The following is a 27,639-nucleotide window of genomic DNA, read 5'->3' on the forward strand; positions in this document are numbered from 1 at the left end:
CCCTTTTCTGTATTGGAAAACTCTGTTCCAAAATTTGGAACTGAACATTAATTTAAGTATAGATGGTATATGGGGTGGTAAATGTACCCAGGTTCCAACATGTCTTTTACCGTCTTCAAATCTCAATTCGCTGGAAATGCATTGCTGCATAAGCCTGCATTCTAATTTGAGAATGCTTATGAGTTTCTTGATGAAAATGTGACAGGTTAGACGAAGAAACCAGAACTGAATGCGGCAAACTACCACTAGAAAGCTGCCCCTGATGATGTAACCAGATCAGTGTCATCTCGCAGCCACCAAGAATGCAAAGAAGCCCTGAACTGTATGGCAGATTCACAATTTATTTATGCTTAGTATCTATTTTGTGTAGAATGATCAGACGAAAGAAAAAAGAATATACAACGCTAAGAGTTGAACAACCAGCCCACCAAGATCTTGTACATGACAACCGTCACTGAAGCACTGTTTTGCAACTGGGATGATGTACGTGCAATTCAATGAAAATTAGAATAGGACGAGCAACGGACATATAAATTAAACAAAATGCTTTGAAACTGAACAATTTGCATATTATACCCTTGATTTTTAAATCTATGTTTCCAAACACCAAGTATAGCACTCCTTGAATAGTCACCATATCCAAATGGGAAAAGAGTTTTTTTTTTGGATATATGGGGACCAAAAGGCCCAACAAAAGCAAAGAAAAATTACATCTCAGAATTTATAATCCTAATTCTAAGACTTTCACACAAGTCATCGAGCAAGCTAGAAATAACTTGTGGAGGGGGTTGCTCCATGAATTGAGCTCCAATCTCTGCATCCAAACCAACTTTGAAGAGAATGTCGGCAACCTGATTTACTTCACGATAGACATGCTTAAGATCATAGATGTGCAATTGTCTTTGGAGAGCTTGGCAACAATCAATAATAGTCTTTAAGGGGTGCAAATCATCCACACCTTGTTGAACTAGGGAAACTAACACATGAGAATCACTTTCCACTAGAAGATGATGGCAATGATGAGAGAGAGCCATTTGTAGTCCCAAAAGTAATCCCCAAGCTTCCGCTTGAAGGACAGAACCACAACCAAGGTTAGCATAAAACCCAGAAATCCAAGCACCAGTGAAATCTCTCAAGACACCACCAGCACCAATTTTCCCATTAAGATTTCTAGCACCATCAACATTTAATTTAAAGTAATGCTCAGGGGGTTTCTTCCAAGACAAACTAACAGAAGATTTACTAGACTGTTGAGGCTTGAAAGAGTTAGCAGATTTCCATTCCCTAGCAGAGTCTATAACAACTTTCCCAGGATTAAAAGGATACTGAAACCCCTCATCAAACACCATTTTATTCCTCCACTTCCATATGTGCCAACATGTATACACAAATATTGAACACCATTGAAGATTACCATAACAGATTTTCCTACATTGAGAATTAGCAAAGAACCACCCATACCAATCAAGCTGCATAGTCCTGGAAATAGTATTTTAGCCTTGTTTCTCCCTTAAGTTTCGTGTTTTGAGTCATCGAGTCATTTTAAGAGTCTTGTAGAGTGTTTGGCGTGAAATAGGCAGAAAACGCAAAATTCATGAAGAATCCTAGCTGGATCAGGATTCCTCACCGTCATGCTAATCTATGGGCCTTAAGAGAGAATTTATAGGAGTATTTTTCCGAAATTAAATTGTTTTAATTTCTTTTATTTTCTCTAAAAGAATTTAATTTTGTGCCCTTTATTAAATCAGGTTGACCAAACAATGAAGGGAAATAAAGTGAAAGACGTTTTCAGTTGGAAAATTAAAGGAATTACGATGCAATCCCATCCGTCCAATGATGAAGGGTATGATTGACAAAAGCCAACCAATGCTCCCCTATAAATAGGCAACTTCCAGAACTAAATTTGCATCACTTCCCAGCCAAGATCATTTCCTGGCCAAAAACTTTTCTGAGACTCTGCCCAATTCACTCCTTAAACTTCCATCACCTACAAGACCGTGACCACCATCAATCTATGAATCTCTTAGGCGCTGAGTCAAAGACGCTCCACCACCATAGCAGAGACGAGTTCATCACCTTGTTGCCAAGCCGCTGAGGAAAGCTTCAAAGTGTAACTATGACTCTATTTACAATTTTTGTTTCGGTTTTGTGTGTTTGGATTTGCGAGTTGTGTAATTGGAGACATGAAATTTTCAGAATATTTTTATTAATATTTTTGAGATTTTCAGTTTATTATTGAGTTAATTTCGAGAATTCTTTTATGATGCATGTTACAATCTTGTGCCCTTTTACGTGTTTAGGTAATTTTCAGAGTTAGGTTCATAAGTTTGCATGCTAGAATAATGGTGAGAGTTCTTGTGTGTTTGCTTAATTTGCCAAGAGTAATTGTTATTTGTTAAGACGCTGAGTTAAAACATGTAGTAATTAGTTCTAACGGGTGGTAAAAATCATGCTTTAATGATTAAATGATTCTGGAAATTACGCGTTAAATTCTATGTGTAATGGTTAATTTGCATGTGTGAGTTGATTCGAGGGTTAGATAATACTACTAGTTAAGAGAATTACGCTGAGTGTTTTCGAAAATTAGTAGTATTAGGCTTGGTAAGGACTTTTCCGATCCAAGCCTACATTAGAATGAATCAGATAAGTGGATTGATCCGTTGAGGCTTTTCATTTGAGCTCTTATCTAGGCATTAAAGATGGGCACATTTTTGTAGCATGTTGAAATGGATTTTCTGTTTTTACACTTAGTAATTTCCGAGTAGTATTGGTCAAGGTTAGAGAAGTCGATCATTATATATAGTTTTATTTGTTTTGTTTTTATTTTAAGTAGAATAGGAACCAAATTTGAAAATCCCCCATTTTATTCTTTTATTTGTTAATTGACCTTTTTGTGTAAGTGTACCCTATAATCCCCGGACTGAACGATCCTTGCTTATCCTATACTGACAACTACATTTTGCAGGGTTAAATTGTGAGTCTATTTTAGCCGCATCAATTTTTGGCGCCATTGCCCGGGATTGTTAAAATCCCCAACGCTTAAAGTGTCATCGATTTTTTTTTTTTATATATAGAATGCATGCTAATTTTTTGTACTACACTTGTGGAATGGTGACAAATTACGATTTCGGTTAGGCCAAGCTTTAATTGTGATTTAGTTTAAGTTTTATGAGTGTTACGAAATTAAGCATGTCTTGTATCATTGTTGTACAATTTGTAGAAGTTGTTTTTTTTAACCATATTGTAAATTGAATGTGTTTCACTTAGATTTTTTTTCAGCATGTTGTAAATTGTATATTGTAAATTGTAGAATGAGTTTTTTTTTTTTTTAGCATGTTGTAAATTGTATGTGTTTCACTTAGATTAATATACTTAGGTTATGAATTTAGCTAAATACTTAATTGTTGTAAGTGTGTAAAATCGTATGAGTAGACAAGGGCCCTTTTATTAATATTGGCCTAAACCCTTCATTAGTACCTTGCTCAGGTCTCTTGAGGTTGAGGGCGGCCTTTATTAGCACTTGGAGAATGGTCTAACACATAAGTTAATTTCCCAGCTGAGTAAGGGGCATACGAATGGTGTCTTAGATTGGGACGCTGGGTGATGGGTTCAATTGGATCTCAGAGATACTATAGAATGAGCCTAAACCACCATGTGGGAGTAGCCGATAGGGGCCTAAACCTCAATGAGGGAATAGCCTCTGTAGTATCACTAAAATGAGTCCTCCCTCTCACTTACCTCTTAATCTAGCCATTCGGCTTTCTGAAACAAAGGAAAGAGATTTATGTCTGGGCGACTATCCCTATATCGTATCTCACCAATAGTAGTGGTTTCTATTGAGCTCGACTTACAACTTGGAATCAATTGAGATATTAACTATGTTTATAATAAACTAAAAAAAAAAAAAAAATGTTGTGTGACATGCTTAAGGTATATTGGATTAAACATGACCTCGTCGAGGGTAGCTGTTCTATAGTTCCATTGCACACCGAGGTCCTCTGTTCCAGTACCTAAGTATGTAAATGTAAAAGTAACTTAGAAAGTAGGAAAGGCATACTGTTTATATCCGTACCATGTATATGTTACTAACACTTGACCCAAGGAATGAGCACGTGTGAACAAGGAGAAGAGTCCAGGCTGAAGGACTATAAACTTAATGGGGTATTTGATAGGAGCATTTTAATGCGACGTTTTAATTGTTATTTCCTCATATTTACTTAGTTATTTCCTTAAATGAATCTTTCTTGTTTAGGAAAGTTACCATTTTTAGAAAGTTTCCATTTTTAGTAATAGTTTCTATTTTCAGGTCCGTGGAGCAAAGTCACAAGCTGAAATAAGCTCAAAAGGGAAAGAAAAGCTAGAGAACGTTGGAGGAAGATTCCTGGAGGCACTAGGAGACTATATGGATCAAAGATGACACATGGATGCCCAAGAATGTTCTAGACTATTGTGGATTTCGGCAAATGGATTAAAGCCCAAGTGATTAGGGTTTTGTGATGCACAAAGAGATATTTTTGGGAGGAGTTATGTGTTTGCCGTGAAATGCCAAGAGAGAAACAAGGAAGTAACGTGAAAATCAGAAAATATCAAGGAGATTGACGCCACACAAGGAAGGATATGCCTTGGAGATTTTCTAGGGAGAGTTTTAAGGGAAAAGAGATTATTGGGGGATTAAATCTGATTTTAGCCATGGAAATTGGGTGGATATTATCCTATAGCCGTGAAAATCAAGAGAGAATAAAGGGGATGACGTTAAAGGTAGTCCATGGAGAGATTTAAGGAAGAAAAGGTTCAAAAACAAGTCCAGATTCGTTCCTACAATTCCTAAAGGAATTTTGGCCGAAAATAAAGAAGAAAATCAGAATTAATTCATGGAAATTTTTGCAATAATATATTAAGGGATATGGACTTGATTTTGGAGAGTTTTGATTGGTTGGATGACACACCAGGGCTTTCATGGCACTACGGGATTGGTCGAAGCTATGTGGAATTATTAAATAGAAGATTCATGAAGCTTGGAGGCCAAGTCCAACGTCCCCTATATATACTCCCCATATTTTGACGACACTTTACACCCCATATTTCAGAAAAATCACTCTCTCATAACGTCAAGTCTCTCCCTCTCCATCCTCTAGTGCAACCCACGGATTTCAAGCAAGGCCGGAGAAGAGAAGAAGGAGCCGTGAGCAATTCATCCATCAACCACCATTGAAGACTTGCTTCCAAGCTTCAAGGATCCAAACGTCAAGCCTCCATCTCCATCATCCATCCACGGTGTAATTCGACCTCTTTCTTTGTAACCTTGTTTGATTTTCGTTGGATTGTTTCAAGTTGACATTGATGTTTGAACAAAGTTATTAATTCCGAAATTTATATGATTGAATGAGATTTTCGATTCCTATATTGTGATTCTTAAGTTGCTTTTGTGAGATTGTTTAATTAAATTTGCTTTATTGATATCCTTTATGTGTTTATCTTATGTGGTTCGAAACACCTAGGGTTTACATATAATTGTTGCTAGATTTAAGAACATGATTCACCTAATTGTTTTGTGAACTTGAATCAAAAGTAGTAAAAGTTTTGGACAAAAACCGAATTTAATTGAAAAGGATTGCAATTAGATGAACTTTTTCATACTAAGTTGTACACTTGAGTTGATATCCTTTCTTTTGTTCTTCATGTATTAAACATGTATTGATGATCTAGCTTTCTAGAATTTGATTACATGTTTGATAGGATTAATTTTTGTGCTTTCACTTAGGTTAATTAGTGATGGAAAGTAAAAAATGGGAATCGTTTGCTTTGAATGTTTCACATGATCAACTCTTTCTCATGACTTAAGATGAACAATATTAGGGTTGAATCGAATTTGATTATGACTTTGGTTTTGATCTTTGTTTCTTTCATTTCATTCTTGTACTTATGTTTTTGCGTTTTGTTTGTTTTCTTTACTTTGTTTATTTTCGAAAACCTAAATCCAAAACCCCCCCCTAATTCATAAATATGTTAATAGTTCATTTTATTTTGTAAATTATATACTTTGTATTTTTATTGACAGGTGTACCCTCAATCCCCGGATTAGAACGATCCCTATTTACCGATGCTAACAATGACATTTTCAGGGTTAAATTATATGCTTAATTTTAGCGTATCAGTATTAGGGAAGACCTCCTTAGAGTGTTTTGGGTAAGAGGGAATTAAAAAAACTTAATGGAGTAAGTGGGAAAAAAATCCCTAGAAATAGGATAAATGGACAAAAACCCTTTCTGTTAACTTAAAAAGGAACATTTTCTCTACCAAACCACCCTATTCTATCATCCAATTCACACCACTTTTTACAATTTTTGTACGATTCTGGCCATGAAAAGAACCATATTATCTAGAGTATCTGAAACATTGTGCTAAGAACAACATTTGATATTGGGCTTGTCGCTAGTGCTTTAATTGCTACCATGACCTCTCATAGAAAAAGCCTCCATATATTCCATCATTTTGTAGAGCATGTAATTTCTGAATCAGAGTTTGAACTTTATTAACCTCATAGGTGGAGATTAAGCTAATAGGGAATAATTGTTGTCACTGAATTTCAGTAATGTTTCTGATTTAACCTACTAGAGGGTAAATTATCTTGAGTAGATTATTGCCATAAAGCAGAGAATCATTAATGTGAAAACAATTTTGTTGAGGAAATCACACCACTACTAATCATCATCATTCAAAACAGTATTCTAAAAAACTCTGTAGGTGGCGCCTAAGCGTTGGAAGGTGAGTGGTTGCCGCGATTAAGGGTACATCGCTCGAAAAATCATTTTTGAAGTTAGTCGGATGCCTAGATGAGCTTGACAGGCGCCTGGGCATTCTGAGAGGGCAAGGCGGTTAGGCAATTCGGCAAATTCATCTATCTCTCCTCAACTCTCGCCACCTCTCTCTTTCTCTTCTGCCTCTCATTTTTGACGCCTTACTTCGCAGATCTAGTGGCATTTAGGGCTCTGGGTCGCCAATCTGATTGTAACAATCCCTCTCTAACACTTGATAACGAAGGCACTCTCTTCGTTGAGATGACCAGCAACCACCACCACCTTCGAGGAGCCTATTTAAAAAATAGGTTTTTTCAATTTTATTTATACTTTAATGGAATAATTGATAGAAGTATTAAAATGGCTAATAGAGCGATAATATAGGTACCTCTAGACTCTCTAAAAATTTGTAGGTACTAAAAAGTGCATTTCGTGATAATTCAGGTACCATATAAAAAGTTTACCCTTATTATATCCCCTAATTTGATTTATGTAGGATTGGTGAGTCGTCTAAATCATTGGGGCGATAGTTTTTCGCTTGTGTTGCATTTTTTTTTCTTTCCGAATTTTATCACTTTGTAGGGCACAAAACTCAAGTCCTGCCAAAATACAAGTTCAGCGAATGCTTCACATACTGATGCATGCCAAGGCACAAGGCACACTACCTACTGCTGATCGGCAAATTGATAATTTTTGTCCAAAACCTTACTTGTTCTCTTTGCTTGCAGACCAAGGAAAACACACTCCATTTTTGTTTTTTCTTGGGTCTGACACTCCATTTTGTTTGCCACAGCCAGTTTACAGTAGTCAATCCCAACACGGACCTTGCACATGTGTGTTACTCGTTCTCTTTTGAATTTTCTTCATGGCTACTCAGATGGTTTACTACATTGTCAAGTGTCTACTACTTTGTTTCATCCACTGAAGTTCTTAATTGGGGAAGCTTGGAGGTAGCTAACAATCGGTTTTGGTGAATGCTTGCTTGCATGACTTCCAATTTCATCAGTCCAAACCTGTGACTCCAGAAAATGTAGTACAATGTAAGTAGCCTCCAGGAACCTCATGAAAGAGGTCCATGAGAACTTAATATTATATATTCCCTTGCTGTAAGAAAAATCATTTAGAATTCCAAAGCTCATTTACGAAAGAGTATCTTGAATCTTATGGCCCATTGGCAAAAGGGCATGCACACATTGACCACCAGTGGCAATAGCAATTTATGTAGACAAATATTCCAACAGAAAATGCATTAATTTTTCACAACATTTCTATTGTTTACAAAAAAAAGGTTAATGGTGTACTGGAACAAACAAAAGGACACAAAAAGCTCATCTCAAAGTATTTTATGTAAAAATCATACCAATTGGTAATCAAGATGGCAGTTACAGATGTTGTCAGTTTCTAACCGGACTTCCTGCTCTTTAATTTGTAAATGAGGTTTGGTGAAACTTCATACTCAACAGATGAATTTAGACATTTCGTTTATGTTTGAGCTTCCTCTCACACTTTTCAGAAATAGAGGTTTCCATACTCTTCACTATTCTCGTCTTTGCTGCTCACTTCCTTCAGCCCTAGTTATGTTTCAACATCCTTGGTAGGTTTACATCCTCTGTCCGTAGTTTGGCTTCAAGCTCCACCGGGAGTTTCACATCTCACTTCCTTTGTCACTTAATTTCTCGAGTTCCTCAGGGGGTTTGCTGCTCACTTCTTTTGGCCCTGATTCCACATCCTCTGGAGTTTTGCTTTTGCTACCTACTTCCTCTGGCCCATGTTCTGCTTCAAGATCCTCATGGTGTTTCCTGCTAATTTCCATCGGCCCTAGTTTTGCTTCAAGATCCTTGACTGCAGAGGTTAGTGATCTCACATCTCGAGCTAGTGCCAAGTTATTGGATGAAGATGCCTGTCATTAGGTCAAGCATTCTCATCTTAATTAGCAGTCACCAAAAAAGTGGTATCACAATTTAAACAAACAAACTCATTAAAATACATAGCTAATAATATATGGCTTTATCTATCATTTATTTTGATATGCTTTGTATTATTGTCTGATTCATGTACAATAGCGAAGATGAGGATGAAAGACTTTAAATATTTTATAGAGAATTTCTTCAAAAAGATACTTTAAAAAACTTTGCAAGGAACCGTCAGTTCCCGCATGCATATTCTAAAAGGGTAGGCATGATAACATGATACTTAAATCACAAAAACTAAAATATTTTGTTCAAACACATTTCTGCTATTGGTGGAAAGAGAATTGCAATTAGTGGATTGAAAAGTATATGCATGTCTTTAAACAACTAGTCTTAGCGAATGCACTTTGTGAGCTATTTTAAGGAAGAACAATATGACTTTCTGGAAGAAAAAAATAACGTAAAATAAATAAATGATGAAGAACAATGTGGAAGCATGTAAACAGATCACAGACTCTGACAGTTAATATATTTGGTACTCAATCATGCCACGGCAGAAGCATAGTTATTTTTCTTATTCAATGCTTTAACTGTCTTATGTTTAAATCTTGTAATACCAAATAGCAGATCATTCTGACGTTTGCTCTTAAACTGTAGTTAACAAAAGTGCAGCCAAGATATAAAGAACTCACGTCTTTTAGTTGCTCCAGCCTTCTTTTCAGATCTTCCATAGATACTTCCTTATGAATACTTTGTAGAACAAACAGCATGTGAGAATGGAGATCATCTGAACGATGCTGCTCAAGCTTACAATGTGGTACCGGGGATTGACAACCCACTGCATAGAACGGACAACTAACAAGCTTCATTGGACAGATGGTAATACAATGTCTGTCCATTTCACGTCTCATGATCATGTCGGAGCAGTTTTGTTCGCATGGAATTATCTTGAAGGGGCAAACTGCATCATGTTTATCCACCTGACTTGCACAAAATATGGCATTACATCCTTCATGTATGCAACTCATAGACCTATAGCTACACTTTAGAACATGCGCTTCAAGCTCCTCTGGGGTGTGAAATTTCATATTGCAGTGATGCTCATTCTTAAGGTCGACATTCTTTAGCAAATTCTGTGCTATTGTTTCTCTTTTATCAACCAACCAAAACCCATTTATTTCCATCTCTTGAATAAAATCATCTATTTTATCTTCTCTCTTTTCACTGAGCAGCCATCCTGAAACCCGACTAAACAAATTTCTCTTGGAACTTGCAAAGTCATCAACAAAATCAGAAATTATGTCATAGGGATGATCAGAAACTTGTCCATCTTGGCCCCCTTCTAGGATAACAGATTCTGCAACAAAATTCTCACTTCTTTGAGTGATATACTCCACCATTTCCTTTCTCACATCGGCGGCCACAGAAGCAGGGATCTTGAAGATATCACCAGATGTGTTATCAACACATGCAGTAGCTAATCCAGGAATGAAAACCTGAGCTATCTTGTGGACTAATTCTGTGCTGTAAAGTTTACAGTGGAATGAAGGACCTCCATCTTTCCCATCTTCTATCTTTTCCGGTTCCAGTTCCACATTAGTCGCAGGTAGGTCATTGATGGTTGACAATTCCTATAAACAATACCCAATAATCATTGTTTTCCAAGAGGCACATTGTTAATATGAAGAATTTTGAAGTTCAATTGCGCATCAGATATTTAAAAGCAAACAAACAAACTCTTCCATATTTTGGGTCTGATCCCTAGTTGCCAGATACCGCCAGAGTTTTCTCAAAAACAAATTGTCAATGCTTTAGCCTCACAGATTCACAATGTATCTATTGGTATCTGAATTAGCGTGTAAGAAACCAATATGGAAACAAAAAAAAAGCTTATGGGTGGTCGATTTAACACATACAAAATCCAATAGAGATTTGAATCACCTGCATCATTTTTGTAAGATAAGCGTAGGGGATGTCTCTTGTTCAAAATCTGACTTCAGTTGTAGGCATTCTGCAATACCCAATGCCAATATATCAAACATCATACTCAAACAGAAGCAGAGTCCAGATAGATGGATCAAAATTCAAAAAATGAAATTACCACCCAATGAAGAAATTCAGCATTCATCACTAAACCTGGTCCAATTGGTTTTGTGGGTATTCGTCCTTTCGAAGCTTGGCCGTGCAAATCATGTCTGACTCTCTCCTGGACGTTGTTGGTACTTGGTACAAGGAGAAAAACAAGGAAACGTTCTCTGAATTATATTCTGAAAAAAAAAAAAGAATAAAAAAAGGAAAATCCAGCAGAGAAGTTTTGAATATTCCATTCATTTCCTTATTGCAGCAGGAATGCAACAACGATGCCAACCTAAGCTGATAGTCTGACATTAAATTCATTAATCTCTTTCCAATTGCTCGCGTCTTTTCCCCCTTACAACTAAAGACTAATCTATCACCTGAAAGTATGGAGCTAAAAGAACAAAGACAAATCTAGATGATGAATATTGGACACATCCGAAATGGGGTCTTCTAAGAGAACATTTTCCATGTGATAGATTCCAATATTCAGAAACGAAATAGCAAAACCTCAGAATTTGAATAAGAGAAGATTAAATGAATACAGAATCATATAGAGTAGTAACAAAACCCCCAATGTCAAAACCCACTGCAGAAAACTAAACACAATCAAACTAGCAAATACAAAAACATGATAGCTCACAACTATTAAAACTAAAACAGATAAACAACCAGAACCTGCCCAACAGAGCAGAGCAACAAACCCATTGGAGCATAAGCAAATATCAATTTTTTTACATAATCAATAAAACAAGCAGCTGAAGATGAACATTTCAGAACATAACTACTATACAGAATCAAAACCCCAATTAGAAATCATGACCATACTGCTAATTCAATCAATATGGATGAAGCAAAAAGTATAATTGAACACACCCGAGCCTGCTCAGTAGAGGGAGAGTTCAGTCTTGCTCGCAGCGCAAACTAGAGACCGAGGAATGGATTTTTGCCGGGGAATCTGGTCTCCGGCAAGGTTGAGAATGAAGAATGGAGAGAGAAGAGACAGGGTTGAGACTTGAGAAGATACAAACCCTAAATTGAATCGCGGCTTTAATTTTCAAAAACAACAATTTTGGGTATTTGGGTAAAATCTGGGTACCCACGGGTATTACTATTACCCCATACCCGAGTTGGTTTTATATGGGTATTTTGTAATTACCCATAACCGTACCATAAACTAATACAGTAATACCCATACCCGTTAACCTCTCTGAACAATTACCTACGGGTACCCCTACCCGTGGGTTTTAGTGCTATATCCCTACACCGGCCCTTCTTATCTCTTAACTTAAAAAGAAAACAATACAGTTCCACTAAAATAAAACATAAATAAAATAATCAAAATATATTTATAAATATAAATGCACACATATATAATATATATATATATATATTTCAGAAATTCTAAAATGAGAAATACCACAATAAAAGATAAAAATGGTACATATTAAAAAGTCTTCACTCAAAGATAAAAATACAAGTAAACACATTCTCCCCCTCCTTATAAAAATTTCATCCCGAAATTTGCAAAATCTCGATCAACACATGTAACAAACACCAATTAATACTGAAAACAAACCAAAATCAATAAGAACCAAATTGTCTCAAACTCAAGTAGACAAGGTATGCAAACATCAACTTTTTACAAAAATCACAAAGGTCAGTTTTGAAAGTCCAACTCTAGGGAAGAAAAGTACCTGGAATAATATTATTGAATGCTTCCTATTAAAATTGAGCCAATTAAACTTTCAAAATGTGTTCTTTGGAGAATCCCAAAGAGTTTATGAGTTTGTGAAGGTCACATATTTTGGTGCTGGTGAATGGTTAGTACTGGTACGGAGAGGAAAATGAAAGGAAGGGCTTCAAATCCCTCCCTCCCTCCCCCCGTTGACTAAAAACTACAACGCACAAACAAAGCAGTGCAGCCAAGCAGGAGTTGGGGGAAAAATTGAAAGAACACTGTTATGAAGGATTTTACTATTCATAAGAGCCTCTGAGCTTTAGAAGAGAGAATTTCAAACCATCTGCTAGAGGTTGTAACAATCCGGCATCGTGAATTAGCAAATACAATAATACAATTTATGGCAGGTAGGGAAAAGCACACCGTTAATAATTAAAGTTTCACTTCATTGACAGTTTGTGAGGCCTGCACTACATCAACAACGTGCATTAATGTGCCCCGTAATTTTTATGTCAGACTACTCTGTTTTTCTGTAGTGTCCCTTTCCTTACAAATTTTACACTTGCTCTATCATTAACAATTTCATGCTCTAATGGTAAATAGGTTGGTATAGCTCGACTTAGAGCGCAAAGGCTATTGATGGCAGAGCTCGACACATACGGCCCCACCATCACCATCCTAGCCACCATTTCTTCCTTCCTCTAGCACTGCCTCATAATGATAGTTATACAGAAAATCATAGTATACATATGTAGGAAACAAAACAATATTTTTTTCTGAGTTAAAAAGGCACGCGCACACACACACACATATATATATAGGTTATTAGTTCAATCATCTTCAATTGTTACTTTGTTTGGTTCAGTTACTATTCATCCATTGAAACTATTTACTCATATGGGAAATTTCTTTATTGCTCCTTTGCTAATAAAAACACAATTTAAGGCTATGCCGCTTTAGTATGGGGTATTTTAAAACTTATAGAACAAGACCTAAAGCCTCAGAACCAACGTCTTCCCAAAAGAGAATCAAAACCAATGTGAAACTTCTCCCAACAGACCATCAAAAATGACTTAACTCAAGCATGAGTTCCTTCAATTCTACATCATCTCTACGTGATTAAAGGTTGATTATTATGTAGGGGCATACATTCTAAGACATAAATACAAGTAGAAGATATATCTATATACATACATATACTTTCGGCAAAATTTTATAAATTAGAGTCTCTCAGTTTTGTTTCCATCTGTCTGCTATATTACACATCTCCCAGGCCGGGAATTCCCCTAACTTGAAGTAAATCCATGTTACAAATATGAACTCCAGGACAAGAAGAGCATATACAGCTCCCAGACTAGCCTTGTAGTTTACAATTTAGACCTGCCTTCCCCACAAATGTCAAACCAAATGAAAAATACAAAAAAGCCTCATTTCAAAGCCCAAGAATGAAACTGAAAACGCAACAGCATCAAACTCTTATTCAACAACTGAAAAGCAAAAAGAAATATCTCTCAGTAGGCTAGGCATGATGTTTCCAACTATCTTGTTTAGTTTAGTGCAAACCCATAATCTTTGATGGCAATATGTATAGAAAACAAAACATTTGAACCCAAATAGTTTAGGGATTTTGTGGCTTAGACTTACAGGCAGGTGCGGCAACGAAGAAGAGAAGGCTGTGAGCGACTTGAGCTGAGGGACAACAGAGACTGGCCGAGTTTACTTTGTATTTAGATTCGCCAACGACGTCGTTTGGCTCCTTCTCCAATCTCCACTGCCTCTACCTCTATTGAAGTTCTTCACCTCCTCCATCGCGTCGAATTTTCATGCTGCTTTTATATCTGAATGTGACGACGTCGTTTGAGTTGTTACTGTCAGGTCAAAACTACTTCCCTTTTTTTTCTTTTTATGAGTTTACTTAATGATCGAGTTACCCAATAAAACAGAAAAACCATAGAACTCTCTCTCTCTCTCTCTCTAGAGAAATTAAGGCCAGCGGCACGGAAACTCCACCTCTCGTTCGGTGGCACTCCGACCAGCAGCAGGGTAATGAGTCCTATGGGTTGGCTCTGCTCGGAGGCTGGACGTGGAAAGAAATCTGACAAATGTTTTCCTGCTTCTAGTTATCTAGCCACAAGTCTTCATTTGTAAGATATGTGATTGGTGGACAATGTTTATGATTTGTTTTTTTTGTAGTTTTATTCATTCCATTTGGAAATTGAACCACTAGAAGATGTTTTATGTAGTTTTCACCATTCCCTCATTAATACCTTTTGTTATGGGTGTGTATGCAGGCGAGGCATTCCTAGACTTCAGATGCTCTGTTCTTGAGAGACGTGCTAAATTCAAACTTTCACAAGCACAGGACAGAAGACATATTGTTGAGATGAATAAAAATTCCCTTACTCTCTAAATCCCTTTTCTTTCTACAATCGAGATTGCTGCCCTAGTTCTAGAGTTCTGTTTATTTGTCGTGCATCAGAATGTTATACATGTAATTGGCCGTCACATTTGAGGAAGCATGTTGAGAATATAATTTGAAGCTTTGCATCTACAACTTTTGGTGTTGGATGCTTTAACTTTAACAACTACAGATCATGGGCCTCTTCATCCATTTGCCAATTAATTTGGTGTTGGATGCTTTAACTTTAACAACTACAATGGCAGGTTCAATCAAACAGATGAAACCTAACTTCTATTCATAATAATATGTGAAGCCATATGAATGTAGCTGGTAGATTCCTAGCCTTACATGGGTTGCATTCCTCTGCTGCTTTTGTCGTTTTCCTTATACCTTATCATAAATATTATTTATCCATTTGTTCTTTGTATTATTTAATGGCAGCTGTTTTTCAGCAGTAAACATGGGTTGAAAATATTAATATCCTCTTATTTATTTATTTATGTATTTTTTGCAGAGTTCAACCTTTCTGAGAAACAAGCTGAGGCAATATTAGACTTCAACTTCAGAAGGCTTAATGTTATGGAGGTGCAATAGTAATCCTATGTAAATGCAATTTTTGTTTGCTTGGTGACAGATCTAGGATCAAAGTTTCAGCTAAAATCCCAATTCTCCTTGTTGTGCAGAGGAAAAAGTTTGATAATGAAAGTGAATCGTTGAAAGAGTAAATTTCAAAATTAGAAGAACTATTGTCAAGCAAAAAACACATATTGCAGGTATGGTTGAAATTGTATATGCTTACCAATGGAGCGGTCCATTATATGCTTATTTTCAAGAATTCAATTACTGGGATATACCTGTTCATGCTGATTCAGATATATATATTGGTTGCCTTTGTTTTAATATCCATTTACTAGTTTCTCATTTTTGATAAACACCAAGTGGCTACATTGCATTGCGATGATTGCAATGCAATGTTGAAACTAACTTGTTAGGACAACCACCTGTTTGGTTGTTTCCTCATCTTATTGCTCTTGTATATAAAATGAATAGCATTAATTGAATAAACTTTCAGTTGCTGATAATCTCCTGGCTAAGTTTGGCATTATAGCTGGAAGTTTAACTAGCTCACAGATGTTGGTTCCAGAAATTCATATAGGACTAGGTTTTCCTTAGTTTTCCTTTTATTAATTGATAATATCTTAACCGTTTGGCATTACAAACATTGGACTGATGAAGTAGCTGGTATCAGTAAGTAGAACAGATGCACTTATTATTATTATTATTCTTTTTCTTTGAAAATTCTTGAATTGTTTCTTACAGTTCATTGTAGGTGTTATTTTTCTTTCCACACTTGAATTAAAATCCTAAAAGCAAAAACTTTTTATTTTATTTTATTTTTTTTCTACCAAAGCTTAGAATCTTCACTCTTCAACCCATTGCTATCATTGGAGTTGAGTTATTGTCTTGGAACAGTTATTGTTTTGGGATATTTTATGTAGACTAGGAATTTTATTTTCCAACCGGACAAGTTTTCCGCGTTTACTGTCATACAGTAATGTTTTGCCAAAATATTGTTGTCATAGTAATTCTGCAATGCAATAAATTTCACATCTTCAGGTTTTATCATGCCAATATGAAGCATATTTGTTCCTACGTATGCTATATATTTTTTTGCTTCTAACACGAGCTATAAGAAAAACAAAATCGGCTAAATCAAGCTAATACTAAAAACTATTGTACTGCAATAATTTTCAGTGATGTCCGGCAGAGTAATTGCATGGGAAAAACATGCCTGGTTGAAATGGGAAATATATCTGCAAAACCTTAGTGGTACTTATCATTTGTTTTATATTTGGTTTCTTCATTATCTTGTTACTATATTTTTCGGCCGAGTTTTGAAAATAAATGCACTAAATTATGCAAACATATTTTATATTTTCCCGTCCTGTATCTTGCTGATTCTTGTTGTTGTGGTCTGAGTTTGTTTTATAATGCTTAAATAGTTTTAAACTCCTCTCTGTGTAGATTATTTCTGAAATGCAAATCTTATCAAGTTGATTACGAACTTTATTGCCTTGCTCCCATAGAGGATGGCTTGAATTTCATTTGATTGGGTACGAGTCAGCTGTTGGATGTTACGTAGATTGAACTTGATATGAAACAGAAAATGAAGTGGTGTACCCTGTACAGTCGGTATTATCATAGCGTATGTCCCATTGTCTAGGAATGATTTCTAAACGTTCTTAGTACGAGTATCCCATTATCTTTACTATCTTACTGTTCATATGCACTCCAATTTCATGTAACAATATCTTTTTCCTTAGATTGAAGTACATGCTTATTTACTTTTTATTTCTTGTTTTTTTCTTTTTCAATCAGGTGGTTGAACAAGAAGCAATTGACATAAAAACCAAGTTTGCTAGTCACAGGCGTTCGATGCTGGAGGAAACTGATGGTGGTCAACTTGATGATATTGATGTTATTCCAAATGATGAAATGCTTTTGGTATAGGCCAATACATTCTTTTGAGGAATTTTATATGGCCCCCTTTTCGTTTTGCAAATAGGCTACATGCATACTTAAGAGTCTTTCATACTTAATGCATCATTATAAGCTCCTGAGAACTAATCTTTCCTCCATTTTCCTTTGCATATAATTATCAGGCCTTCAGTGAAAAAGGGTATGTTAAGCGGATGAAGCCTAACACGTTTAATTTGCAAAATCGAGGTACCATTGGTAAATCTGTTGGGAAATTGAGGGTAAACGATGCAATGTCAGACTTTATTGTTTGTCACGCACATGATCATGTCTTGTACTTCAGGTACCTCACCTCCTCTCTCTCTCTCTCTCAGCATAGTGGGTAATTGTAATAGAACTATTCAACATTTTGAGACATATATGATTAGTTCAAAGATTGGTTCTATAAGGCTCTAAACGCCCTGTTGTGTCAATAAGCTTCTTCACTGCCACAACCAAGGAAGTTGAGAATATGCACGTAATAAATCCTGTGTCTTTATTTTTTTTCCAAAAGAAAAAAAAAGAACAGGAAAAGTTAAAACAGAATAGAAAAGGCTTGATTTCCATGTCTGATTTTTTTCTCTAAATTGCTAGTTACTTTCCAGTTTCCACCCCACGACTCATTTTAAATCTACTGCATGAAATGCTAAGCCATCCATTCCATCCCACACAATAGGCTGCATAATAATTTGCATTTGGTTCCTGATTATGATTGTTATCTGTTACAAATTGAGTAGTTTGTTTTTCTAGATTGTACTCGCAACATGCCTGGCATTTGTGGTTAATTGTCTGATTTGTGACAAAAAATAATAATTGTGCAGTGATAAAGGAACAGTCTACTCAGCTCGTGCATATAAAATTCCTGAGTGCAGCCGCACAGCAGCTGGTACGCCACTGGTTCAGGTAATTTATCTTCTATCCTAGAAAACAAGCTCTTTTGTAGCAATTTATTTCATATAGAGCTAGATTCTTGTTTTTCTTCAATTATGGATCTTAATGTGTTTATGTTGGAGGCAGATCTTATCTCTGTCAGATGGCGAGAGAATTACATCTGTTATTCCTGTGAGTGAGTTTGCTGGAGATCAGTTTTTACTAATGCTCACAGTGAATGGCTACATAAAGAAGGTGTCTTTGAGTTCTTTTTCATCAGTCAGGTCAACCGGAATCATAGCAATTCAATTGGTTTGGGTTCTTCCCCGATTTATTGTTGTTTTCTGTTGATGCATAAAGTTGTCCTTTGATTCACAGCTCAGTGTTGACGTGACTGGTCCCTGGCTGCACAAATGATGACCTTGTAGCAATGGCATCCCTAAACGGAATGGTCATCTTATGTTCGTCTGATATTGTAAGCTTACTTCACTTTGTTGACTTTGTATGTAGTTCAAACCCGTTTGTATTATTATTATTATTTTTTAAAAAAAATTATGAAAGAACAAGAACTTTGGCATGCAAAACTGCTGTTTTTTTCTTCTCCCCTATAGTGGTCGAGTAGTGTGGCATGCAAAATTTAGTTGTCATCATGAAAACTGCTTTTTCCCTACAGTACTACTTTCATCAATCTTCCAAGAAATGATGAATTGTCATCATGAAAGAACATGAAATCTGGCATGCAGAATTGTTTTTTTTTTTTTTGTTCCTGTATTGGTGTGCAAGTTAGGGTGTACAAATTACTTGTTTAGCATAGACTAAGCTTAAAGTTAGAATTTGTTAAGGTAGCGTTAAATACGATCTTGTTGTTTCAATCTTGGTAGAGAACTAGTACAACGGTACAATCTTCTTGTTTCTCATTATGATACTGTTAATTCAACCTGAAGGGTAGTTATACTTGTAACTTGGCTTCTTTTGATGTTCATCCTTGTTATGTACCAGATTCGAGCCCTAGGCAGGAACACTAGGGTTTCTATAGCCATGCGACTTAAAGAAGGCGATAAGATGGCAAGCGTAGAGATTATACCAGCAGCTATGCGGAAAGACTTGGAGAGGGTGTCAGAAGCACCAGAAAGCACGTAAGTCTTTAAAAGTAACATGTCTTCTCATCATTGATTAGCATCTTACTAGTCTTAAGGGTGCCTAGGTTATTGGGCTGCCAAAACATATGAATATAAGTGCTTATGGTTGGATGTTTGGGCTGCTTTTGCCCAATCTGAGTGGCAACTCACTTTTTAGGACAGGGAGAGAGGAAGGAAGAAAAATGAAGAATAATCTAGCATTCAAATCTTAATATGCCCAATGATCAGTGCTTTTGCAAATTTTAAGAGCATTACATTACACTATACTTTGACCCGTTCAGTGTCTAGGTGCACTCAGATCAACTTTGTTTACAGAATTTGGGCAGATTATATCAATGTCCATCGTGTATCTAGAAAGTAGATGATGTGATGAATAGGTGGATTTTGGAAAGAGACAGAAGGAAGAATTAAGGATATTTAGGTTAGGGGTGGAATAGCTCACCTAAGGGAGAATTACTTGACATAATTTTGTGATTAGCTTTCAAGACTTATTGGTGGACTAATTAGTATTATGATAGAGTTGTTTGGGATGTAAATGGCCTTCTATCTAAACTCAGTAAGTTGGGATCAAGAGAGTTTAAAGTTGGTTTTACTCTCCTAACATACTAACACACTGCAACCAAATGATTTGATATATGCATGTTCTATTTTGTTTCTTCAAAGGAAAAATCTTTATATTCTGTTATGTGATTTTTGAACAGGGCTAGAAGTCTGAAAGGCCCATGGTTGTTGTTTGTGTCTGAGAATGGATATGGAAAGCGTGTTCCCTTGAGCAGATTTCACTCTTCCCATCTGAACAGGGTGGGTCTGATAGGTTACAAGGTATGATTTTCCTAATATAAATTTTTTTGGTCCAAATAAAGATCACGAGAATGTACAAAGATTGTTTTTTTTTTAATTCAATGGCTTAAGATCTGTTGGGTTTATGTCGTTTTCACTGCTCTATTTCAGTTTTCCGCGGAGGACCGATTGGCAGCAGTTTTTGTGGTTGGATTCTCTGTGGCAGGTAATGTTGCTAAAACTAGTTTCTGTTTTTTTCCATGTCTTTAAGCATTTTCCTGAACTCGTTTTAATTAAATTAAATTAACAGAGGGTGGTGAAAGTGATGAACAAGTGGTCCTAGTAAGCCAAAGTGGTACTGTGAATAGAATTAAGGTGCGGGATATCTCAATACAGTCTCGCTATGCAAGGTAAGTTTTGAACTCGTGCTTTGGGGGCTTATGATCTGAAATTTATTGGTCATACTGTTATGTGCATGATTTGCATATATGATGGACAAATCCATATTATCACATCTAGTGGTTGGACAAATCCATATATAATATTTTTTTTCTCAGCACATTTTCCAGGGGTATTATTTTGATGCGACTCGATCTTGCTGGAAAGATTCCGTCTGCTTCATTAATATCAGCAACAGATGAGGTGCCAGAGATTGAAGTTGATGATGAATCTGCAATTCATGGTTAAGTAGATGTAGATCCAGCTAGACTAACATGTTTTAACTGTGAACACTACAATATGATCTACATTTTTGTCATATGAATGAAGGCTTAGTTTTGGTACATCATCCAGCACATCATCTAAATGAGCCTGAAATGAAGTCTTTTTGGCGGTTTAGGTGGAACATAGACTGCAGTGGAAGTCATTTTGGTCGTGTTGTCAACCTCGTCATCATCTCTTGGTGATATGAAATTTCACCGACCATTTTGCTTTGTAGGCTGTATAGTAATGCAAATCTGTACAGATAATAGTGCTATAAATTTGAGATGATTCTAATGAGAATAGTGTATTGAAACTTTCTTTCTCATCTGTCACAACTCGCAAGTTTGCTTTATGGTTCTCTTTTTCTACTCATTGTTCTTTTCATTTCCTTAATTAGGCAATATACATGTAAACAAAAAGGACATGATGCTCTTTTGCATTTCACTTATCTCCCGCATATGGAAGGATGACTTATTTCAGGGTGCCTGCCATCTCTCACTCGGTTCAAACTGGTCCATGGATTTGAGACAATCTTCATACCATTAACTCTGTGACGTTCGAAATTCGTTCTCATAAATTGAGGTGCACCTTTCAGCTGGATCCCTTCTGTCTAAATGAAGGAAAATGCAAGCTAAATTCCAGTCTAAAATTCTCATATAATAATATGAACAACCCCAAATATAGGATTTCTGAGACAAAATCTCAATATAGATTGTCTGCAGTCAGAAAGTTGCTTCTTTAGGACATGCTAAAATAATGCTGTACTTGCACCATTTTTTTTTTTCATTTGCCTCGTTAAATGCTTCTTTAGGACATATGCTTAATTTTGTCTGGTGACCCGGAATCAAATTTAAGCTTTTTCATATATGAATTTCTATAGCGGGTGATCAAAACCCTCCTTCACTCCCTCTTCTGTATTGCAAAACTCTGTCTTCCAAAATATGGTTTAAAAAGAGCAAAATATTCAAAGAAAATTAAATTCGAGTATAGATGGCACATGGGGTGGTAAATATACCTAAATTCCAACCTGTCTTTTACCATCTTCAAATCTCAATTCGCTGGAAATGCATTACTACAGTCTGCATTCTAATTTGAGAATGCTTATGAGAACTCAATCCGGCAAACTACCACCAGAAAGCTGCCCCTGATGATGTAACCAGATCAGTGTCATCTCGCAGCCACCAAGAATGCAATGAAGCACTGAACTATTTGGCAGATTCACAATTTATTTACGCTGAGTATCTATTTTTTGTGTAGAATGATCAGACGAAAGAAAAAAGAATATATAACACTAAGAGTTGAATAACCAGCCCACCAAGATCTTGTTGTACATGACAACCGTCACTGAAGCACTGTTTTACAACTGGGATGATGTACGTGCAATTTGATGAAAATTAGAATAGGATGAGCAATGGACATATATATTAAACAAAATGCTTTGAAACTGAACAATTTTCATATTATACCCTTGATTTTTAAATCTATGTTTCCAAACACCAAGTATAGCACTCCTTGAATAGTCACCATTTCCAAAGAGGAAAAGAGTTTGCTAAGCAGGAAACCGAGCAAAAAATTTGTGAAAGGAATAACTAGATAGATTTCCTGTGATGTTTCCCAGGAGAAATCTCCTTAAGCACTACCTTTAAAGAGACTTGTTTTTTGCAAACATGAAACCACATGGTTCATCGGCATCAGTGCAAAGACTAAAGACAGCCTACTCTTGGAACACAAGAGGCTACTCAGATTTTCTTTTCCCGATGCACGACAACAACCCGGGAGTCACAAAATCAGTAATGCCTGCAGTAATTGTTGAAGGCCTCATATTAGTTATGGTTTTTCATGAGCACCGAGAAGAATACATACTATTAAGTTGTAATAACCAAACAGAGGAATGGATACCTCATGAGAGATATAAAAACAATCAGTCAGATTCAAGGGCAGCAATTTCATATCTGACTTCTTCCAAATGTTCATTTATAGCAGTGACAGAATCCTGCACCCCTCGAATGGCTTCCTTGAGATCATTATCATACTGGGCGTTGGCTTCTGCTTCTTCAGTTCCAGCCGCTTCTGTTATCTCATGGAGATGCACACACTGATGCTCCATTGGTTTCTCAAATCTGCAATTTTCATGACTCACTAGACGCTCCGAGGGTCTACCAGCCTTCTTCAACAACTGAAGTGTCGCCGTCTATAACAAACAAAGCACACTCAGAAGAATCGAGCAAAATCCCAATCAAAACGGTAAGAAACGCCCTAAGCATACCAGGTTCAATTTCTGCTTCTCATGCGTCTGAACAGCTCTGAGGAGATGGGCCAAATCAAGTCTGCCATAATCAGGACCCAGAAAAAGCGATTCCATGTGAAGGACTTGCCTAGAGCAATCGTTGAATTCCTGGGTGACGTCGCCGCAAAGCTTTTGATAGGCGGACTCGGCAGAGGAAGATGATGAAGACTCCATATAGTGGGCGAACCCCGTTCTGAGCTTGGTGTATGCTTCTGCTCTGCGCTGCTGAATTCCAAGGAATTCGCGAAGCAATTCAACGGTGGACACCTTCTTAGCTTCTTCTTCTTCTGCTTCCATTACTGCGTCGCCGTCGCCGTCCCCGTCGCCGTCGTCTCTAATTGTTAACTTCTTCTCAAATTCTTCCATCAGGCGATTTGCCCTAACTCCTCTTCTCCGTTCCTGATTTTATGAACCGAATTGTTTTTTCTATGGACACCCTGAAATTTGACTCAGTTAAAGAGACTGGGGCCATAAACCGAACCGGGATCATGAACCGGTCGAACACTGCACCGCTTCCTAAACACAAAAGAAACAAAGATGAAGGATCGATTCGAACCGTTTCAATATGGTCCGGATCTAGTTCAGCAAATAAACCGATTGACTCAGATTATAAGAATCATATTTTATTTAGGTTAATATTAAAAATAGTTAAATACTGTTTACTCCATGAACTTTTACCCAAAAAACGGTTCAGTCCATATCATTCTAATTTCACACGTTTACTCCTTGTACTTTCAATTTTGGACCAATAGGTCCATTCTATTACTCTCCATCCAAAATCTCTGTTAAGTCGATAACGTGGCGATCATTCTGCGCCAAAATGTCTATTTTACGCTCTCTTTTTTTCTTTTTTGTTTGACCCTTTGTTTGTCTCTTTTTTTTCTCTGCTCGACGAGGACGAACTCCTCTCGCTCTTTGCTGCGAGCTCTTTGCTGCAATACCCATGAGACGCGACACCTCCAAAGCCAACCAGACCCATCATACGGCTTGGGATCTTCCTCATCTCTCATAGCTTCTTCTTCTTGTTACTCTCACTCCTTCTCTCAGATGGGACGATCTGGGTTTCGAGGCGGAGGGAGAGATCTAGGTCGGGGACGGAGGTGAAGCTGGTCAAGTCAAAGTTCTCCGGCAAACTCGTCTTCATCCATGGACTCTCCGATTTCGCTTTTCCATTTGGCTCAAACGCCGTAGTTCAAGTCCAAGTTCAATTCTTCACCCCTCTCTCTCTCTCTCTCCCTCTCTCTCTCTCTCTCTCTCATCCCTGTGATTTAAGTACTTGCAAAAGTTCAGTGCTTTTTGATTTTGTTGAGAAAGTTGAATACTCAAATTACTTGGGTTTTGGGAGTTGTCTAGTTCAAGTGGAGAAACTGCTTCAGCTCCTCAATTCTTGCTTAAGTATCTACCTAGTCATCACCATGATTGCTGGATCAAATTTATGTAGTGATTTGGCTAAATTTGATTATGGAAATGAATTAGCTTTTGATTTGGCTAATTAACTGAATTGCAGCTCAAATATGAGATTGCTGATTGGTTTTCAGAAATTGTTGTTCTTGTAGTGTAGTTTGTTGTATTTTCAATTAACATTGCCAAATTGGTGTGAGGAGAGGGGTTCGTCGGAAGAAGAAGTGAAAAAGATTAAGGAGGTAAAGAAGAAGAGAGAGCTGGAAGAAGCAGAAGATATGAAAAAAAGAAAAGAAAAGGAAGTGAGGGTAGAATAGACACTTTGTCGCGGAAAGACTGCTACGTTAGTGATTTAACCGAATTTTTGGACAGAGAGTAACGGAATTGACAATTGACCTATTGGTCCAAAATTGAGAGCACAAGGAGTAAACGTGTGAAATTAGAAGGATAGAGACTGAAATGTGTTTTGGGTAAAAGTTTTGAGAGTAAACAGTATTTAAATCTATTAAAAAATATTTGTTGAGGACGTTTTGGTTCATCCCTATGTGAGTTTGATTTCACCCGATCATAAATTTCTATATAGGGGTGGGAAAAAACCTGAAAAATTGAAAAATCAAAAAATCAAGTCTGACCGGCTGGATTGTTCAGATTCAATCCGGATTTTAAAAAAATTGATAACTGGACCGATTCAAGTTCGAACCGCGTCGGACCTAATTCGGTCACAGTATGAGATTTAGTAAAAATAAAAAGCCCATTGGGACCTGTACTACCTATAGTATCACTATGTGAACAATATGGTACATAATTTATAAAAGAAGACCACTTGGTACTTAAAGTAATATTATGTCGGACCATTTATTACTTCCATCTACTTTTCTGTTAACTTAAAGGGGCATTTTCATCACTCAAGTCCCTTTCTCTACCAAACCACCCCATTCTATCATCCAAATCACACCACTATTTATAATTTTCATACGATTCTGGCCATGAAAAGAATCATATTACCTAGAGTATCTGAAATATTGTGCTAAGAACAACTTTTGATATTGGGCTTGTCGCTAGTGCTCTAATTGCTACCATCACCATGACCTCTAAAGCCTCCATATATTCCATCGTTTTTCAGAGCATGTAAACAAATCAGAGTTTGAACTTTATAACCTCAAAGGTGGAGATTAAGCTAATAGGGAATAATTGTTGTCACTGAATTTTAGTTATGCTTCCGATTTAACCTAGTAGAGAGTAAATTATTTTGAGTGGATTATTGCCATAAAGCAGAGAATCATTTATGCGACACAATTTTGTTGAGGAAGTCACACCACTACTAATCATCATCATTCAAAACAGTGTTCTAAAAAACGCTCTAGGTGGTGCCTAGGCCCTGGAAGGTGAGTGGCCGCCGAGATTAAGGGCTAGTCGCTTGAAAAATCGTTCTTGAAGTTAGTTGGATGCCTAGGATGAGCTTGACTGGCACCTAGGCATTTTGGGCAGGCAGGGTTAGGCAATTCGGCAAATTCATCTATCTCTCCTCAACTCTCTTCGGCTTTCTCTCTTATGCCTCTCAGTTTTGACGCCTTACTTCGCAAATCTAGTGGCATTTAGGGCTCTGAGCCGCCAATCTGACTCTGACAATCCCTCTATAACACTTGACAACGAAGGCACTCTCTTCGTTGAGATGACCAGCAACCACCACCACCTTTGAGGAGCCGATGACAAAAAATCTCGCCCTTGCATCCTCCCAGCGAGTCAGCGACCAGACGAGAAGAAAAAATCAACTCCTTCAGTCCAATTCCCATATCTGCCGCCAGAAGGCCATAACTGCCACCTCTCTCTCATAGAGATTAACCTAAGCATTTTGCCAATTATAATTGCCATTATTTTAATTTAGTTTATAAAAATTTTGTATAAAATAATAAAAAATAGGTTTCTGCAATTTTTTTTTTTTTGGATAAGTGGGAGATAAGAGGCCCAAAAAGAAAGAAAAACTAAACTTCGAAATTCACGATCCTATCTCTAGGAAATTCACACAAGTCATCAAGAAGAGAGGTAATAACTTGTGGAGGAGGATGCAACATGACATGCACCCCAGCTTCAGCCTGCAACCCATCCTTGGATAGGATATCTACAACTGCATTCACTTCTCTATAGGTGTGTCTAATATCAAAGCTCAGGAACTTTTGTTGGAAGAATGAGCAACAATTGAGGATTGTCTTTAGTGGATGCACTTCATCCACTCCATTCTTTACCATGTTAACAAGGGTTTCAGAATCACTTTCAACATACAAATGGGAGCATTGATTATCATAGGCCAATTTTAGCCCCAACAACAGACCCCATGCCTCAGATTGGAGAACAGAGCCACTTCCCAGGTTGGCATAAAATCCCGCAACCCAAGAGCCATCATGACTCCTAATTACACCACCTACCCCAATTTTACCCATTTGATTCCTTTCTCCATCAACATTAAGTTTAAAGCAGTGCACAGGAGGAACATTCCACTTAAAAGTAATTGTTTTTTCAGAGAATCACCTGAATTACCAGAATTTGCTGCACACCAATCCTTAGCCACATCAATGATTACCTTGCAAGGATTCAAAGGCATATGAAAATCATTCTCAAACACTACCTTATTTATCCATCTCCATAAGTACCAACAGGTGAAGACTAACACAGAACTCCACTTCAAATCCCCGTAACACCGCCTATGACAATGTAAATTAGCAGCACACTAACTACTCCAGTCTAGCTGCATGCTTCTAGCAACTGTATCAAGACATACAATATCATTCCAAACGACACGAGCAAACTGACAGTCTCTAAGCATATGGATCATAGTTTTAGGTTGTTCATGGCATAAAGGGCAAGAAGAATCCATAGTCATATGCCTTTTAGCCCTCTCAACATTGGACAAAAGTTTCTGGTGACATAAACACCACATAAAAGTCTTCAACTTGGGAGGGATGCATAGTTTCCAACAAAAGAACCAAGGATAACTATCAAATTTTTTCTCCTTTATAAGAGTAAGGTAGGCAGATTTAACAGTGAAATTACCATTTGAAGTAGCTCCCCAGATCAATTTAT

General features: G+C 37.0%; 2 protein-coding genes and 1 pseudogene across 9 annotated transcripts; 1 reads left to right on the top strand and 2 right to left on the bottom strand.

Moving 5' to 3' along the window:
- Positions 1 to 8,018: 8,018 nt before the first annotated feature.
- On the bottom strand, positions 8,019 to 14,278 carry LOC112188822 (TNF receptor-associated factor family protein DDB_G0290931). 8 transcript variants are annotated; one of them, XM_024328075.2, is made up of 5 exons: positions 14,109 to 14,278; positions 10,844 to 10,929; positions 10,649 to 10,718; positions 9,400 to 10,338; positions 8,019 to 8,697 (listed from the first exon to the last, which is right to left on the bottom strand). In XM_024328075.2, the coding sequence occupies exons 3-5, from the start codon at positions 10,655 to 10,657 to the stop codon at positions 8,443 to 8,445; spliced, it is 1,203 nt and encodes a 400-aa protein (XP_024183843.1). In that variant the 5' UTR covers positions 10,658 to 10,718; positions 10,844 to 10,929; positions 14,109 to 14,278; the 3' UTR covers positions 8,019 to 8,442. The 8 variants fall into 8 exon arrangements, with proteins under 8 accessions (XP_024183843.1, XP_024183851.1, XP_024183817.1 ...); XM_024328083.2 differs by having other exon boundaries at positions 10,812 to 10,929; XM_024328049.2 differs by having other exon boundaries at positions 10,809 to 10,929.
- Positions 14,279 to 15,058: 780 nt separating this feature from the next.
- On the top strand, positions 15,059 to 21,225 carry LOC112188863 (annotated as a pseudogene).
- Positions 21,226 to 22,278: 1,053 nt separating this feature from the next.
- On the bottom strand, positions 22,279 to 23,651 carry LOC112188856. Its single transcript, XM_024328089.2, has 3 exons — positions 23,140 to 23,651; positions 22,773 to 23,064; positions 22,279 to 22,670 (listed from the first exon to the last, which is right to left on the bottom strand). The coding sequence occupies exons 1-2, from the start codon at positions 23,524 to 23,526 to the stop codon at positions 22,795 to 22,797; spliced, it is 657 nt and encodes a 218-aa protein (XP_024183857.1). The 5' UTR covers positions 23,527 to 23,651; the 3' UTR covers positions 22,279 to 22,670; positions 22,773 to 22,794.
- Between the last annotated feature and the right edge of the window lie 3,988 nt (positions 23,652 to 27,639).

The sequence above is a fragment of the Rosa chinensis genome, chromosome 1 (genome assembly GCF_002994745.2).
Source record: "Rosa chinensis cultivar Old Blush chromosome 1, RchiOBHm-V2, whole genome shotgun sequence".
NCBI classification, from domain to species: domain Eukaryota; kingdom Viridiplantae; phylum Streptophyta; class Magnoliopsida; order Rosales; family Rosaceae; genus Rosa; species Rosa chinensis.

Coding starts and splice junctions, on each gene's coding strand:
- LOC112188856 (XM_024328089.2), bottom strand. CDS start 23,526: ATGGAAGAATTTGAGAAGAAGTTAACAATTAGAGACGACGGCGACGGG. Junction 23,065..23,139: donor AGAAGCAGAAATTGAACCTG/GTATGCTTAGGG, acceptor TGTTTGTTATAG/ACGGCGACACTTCAGTTGTT.
- LOC112188822 (XM_024328075.2), bottom strand. Junction 8,698..9,399: donor GGCTGGAGCAACTAAAAGAC/GTGAGTTCTTTA, acceptor ACCTAATGACAG/GCATCTTCATCCAATAACTT.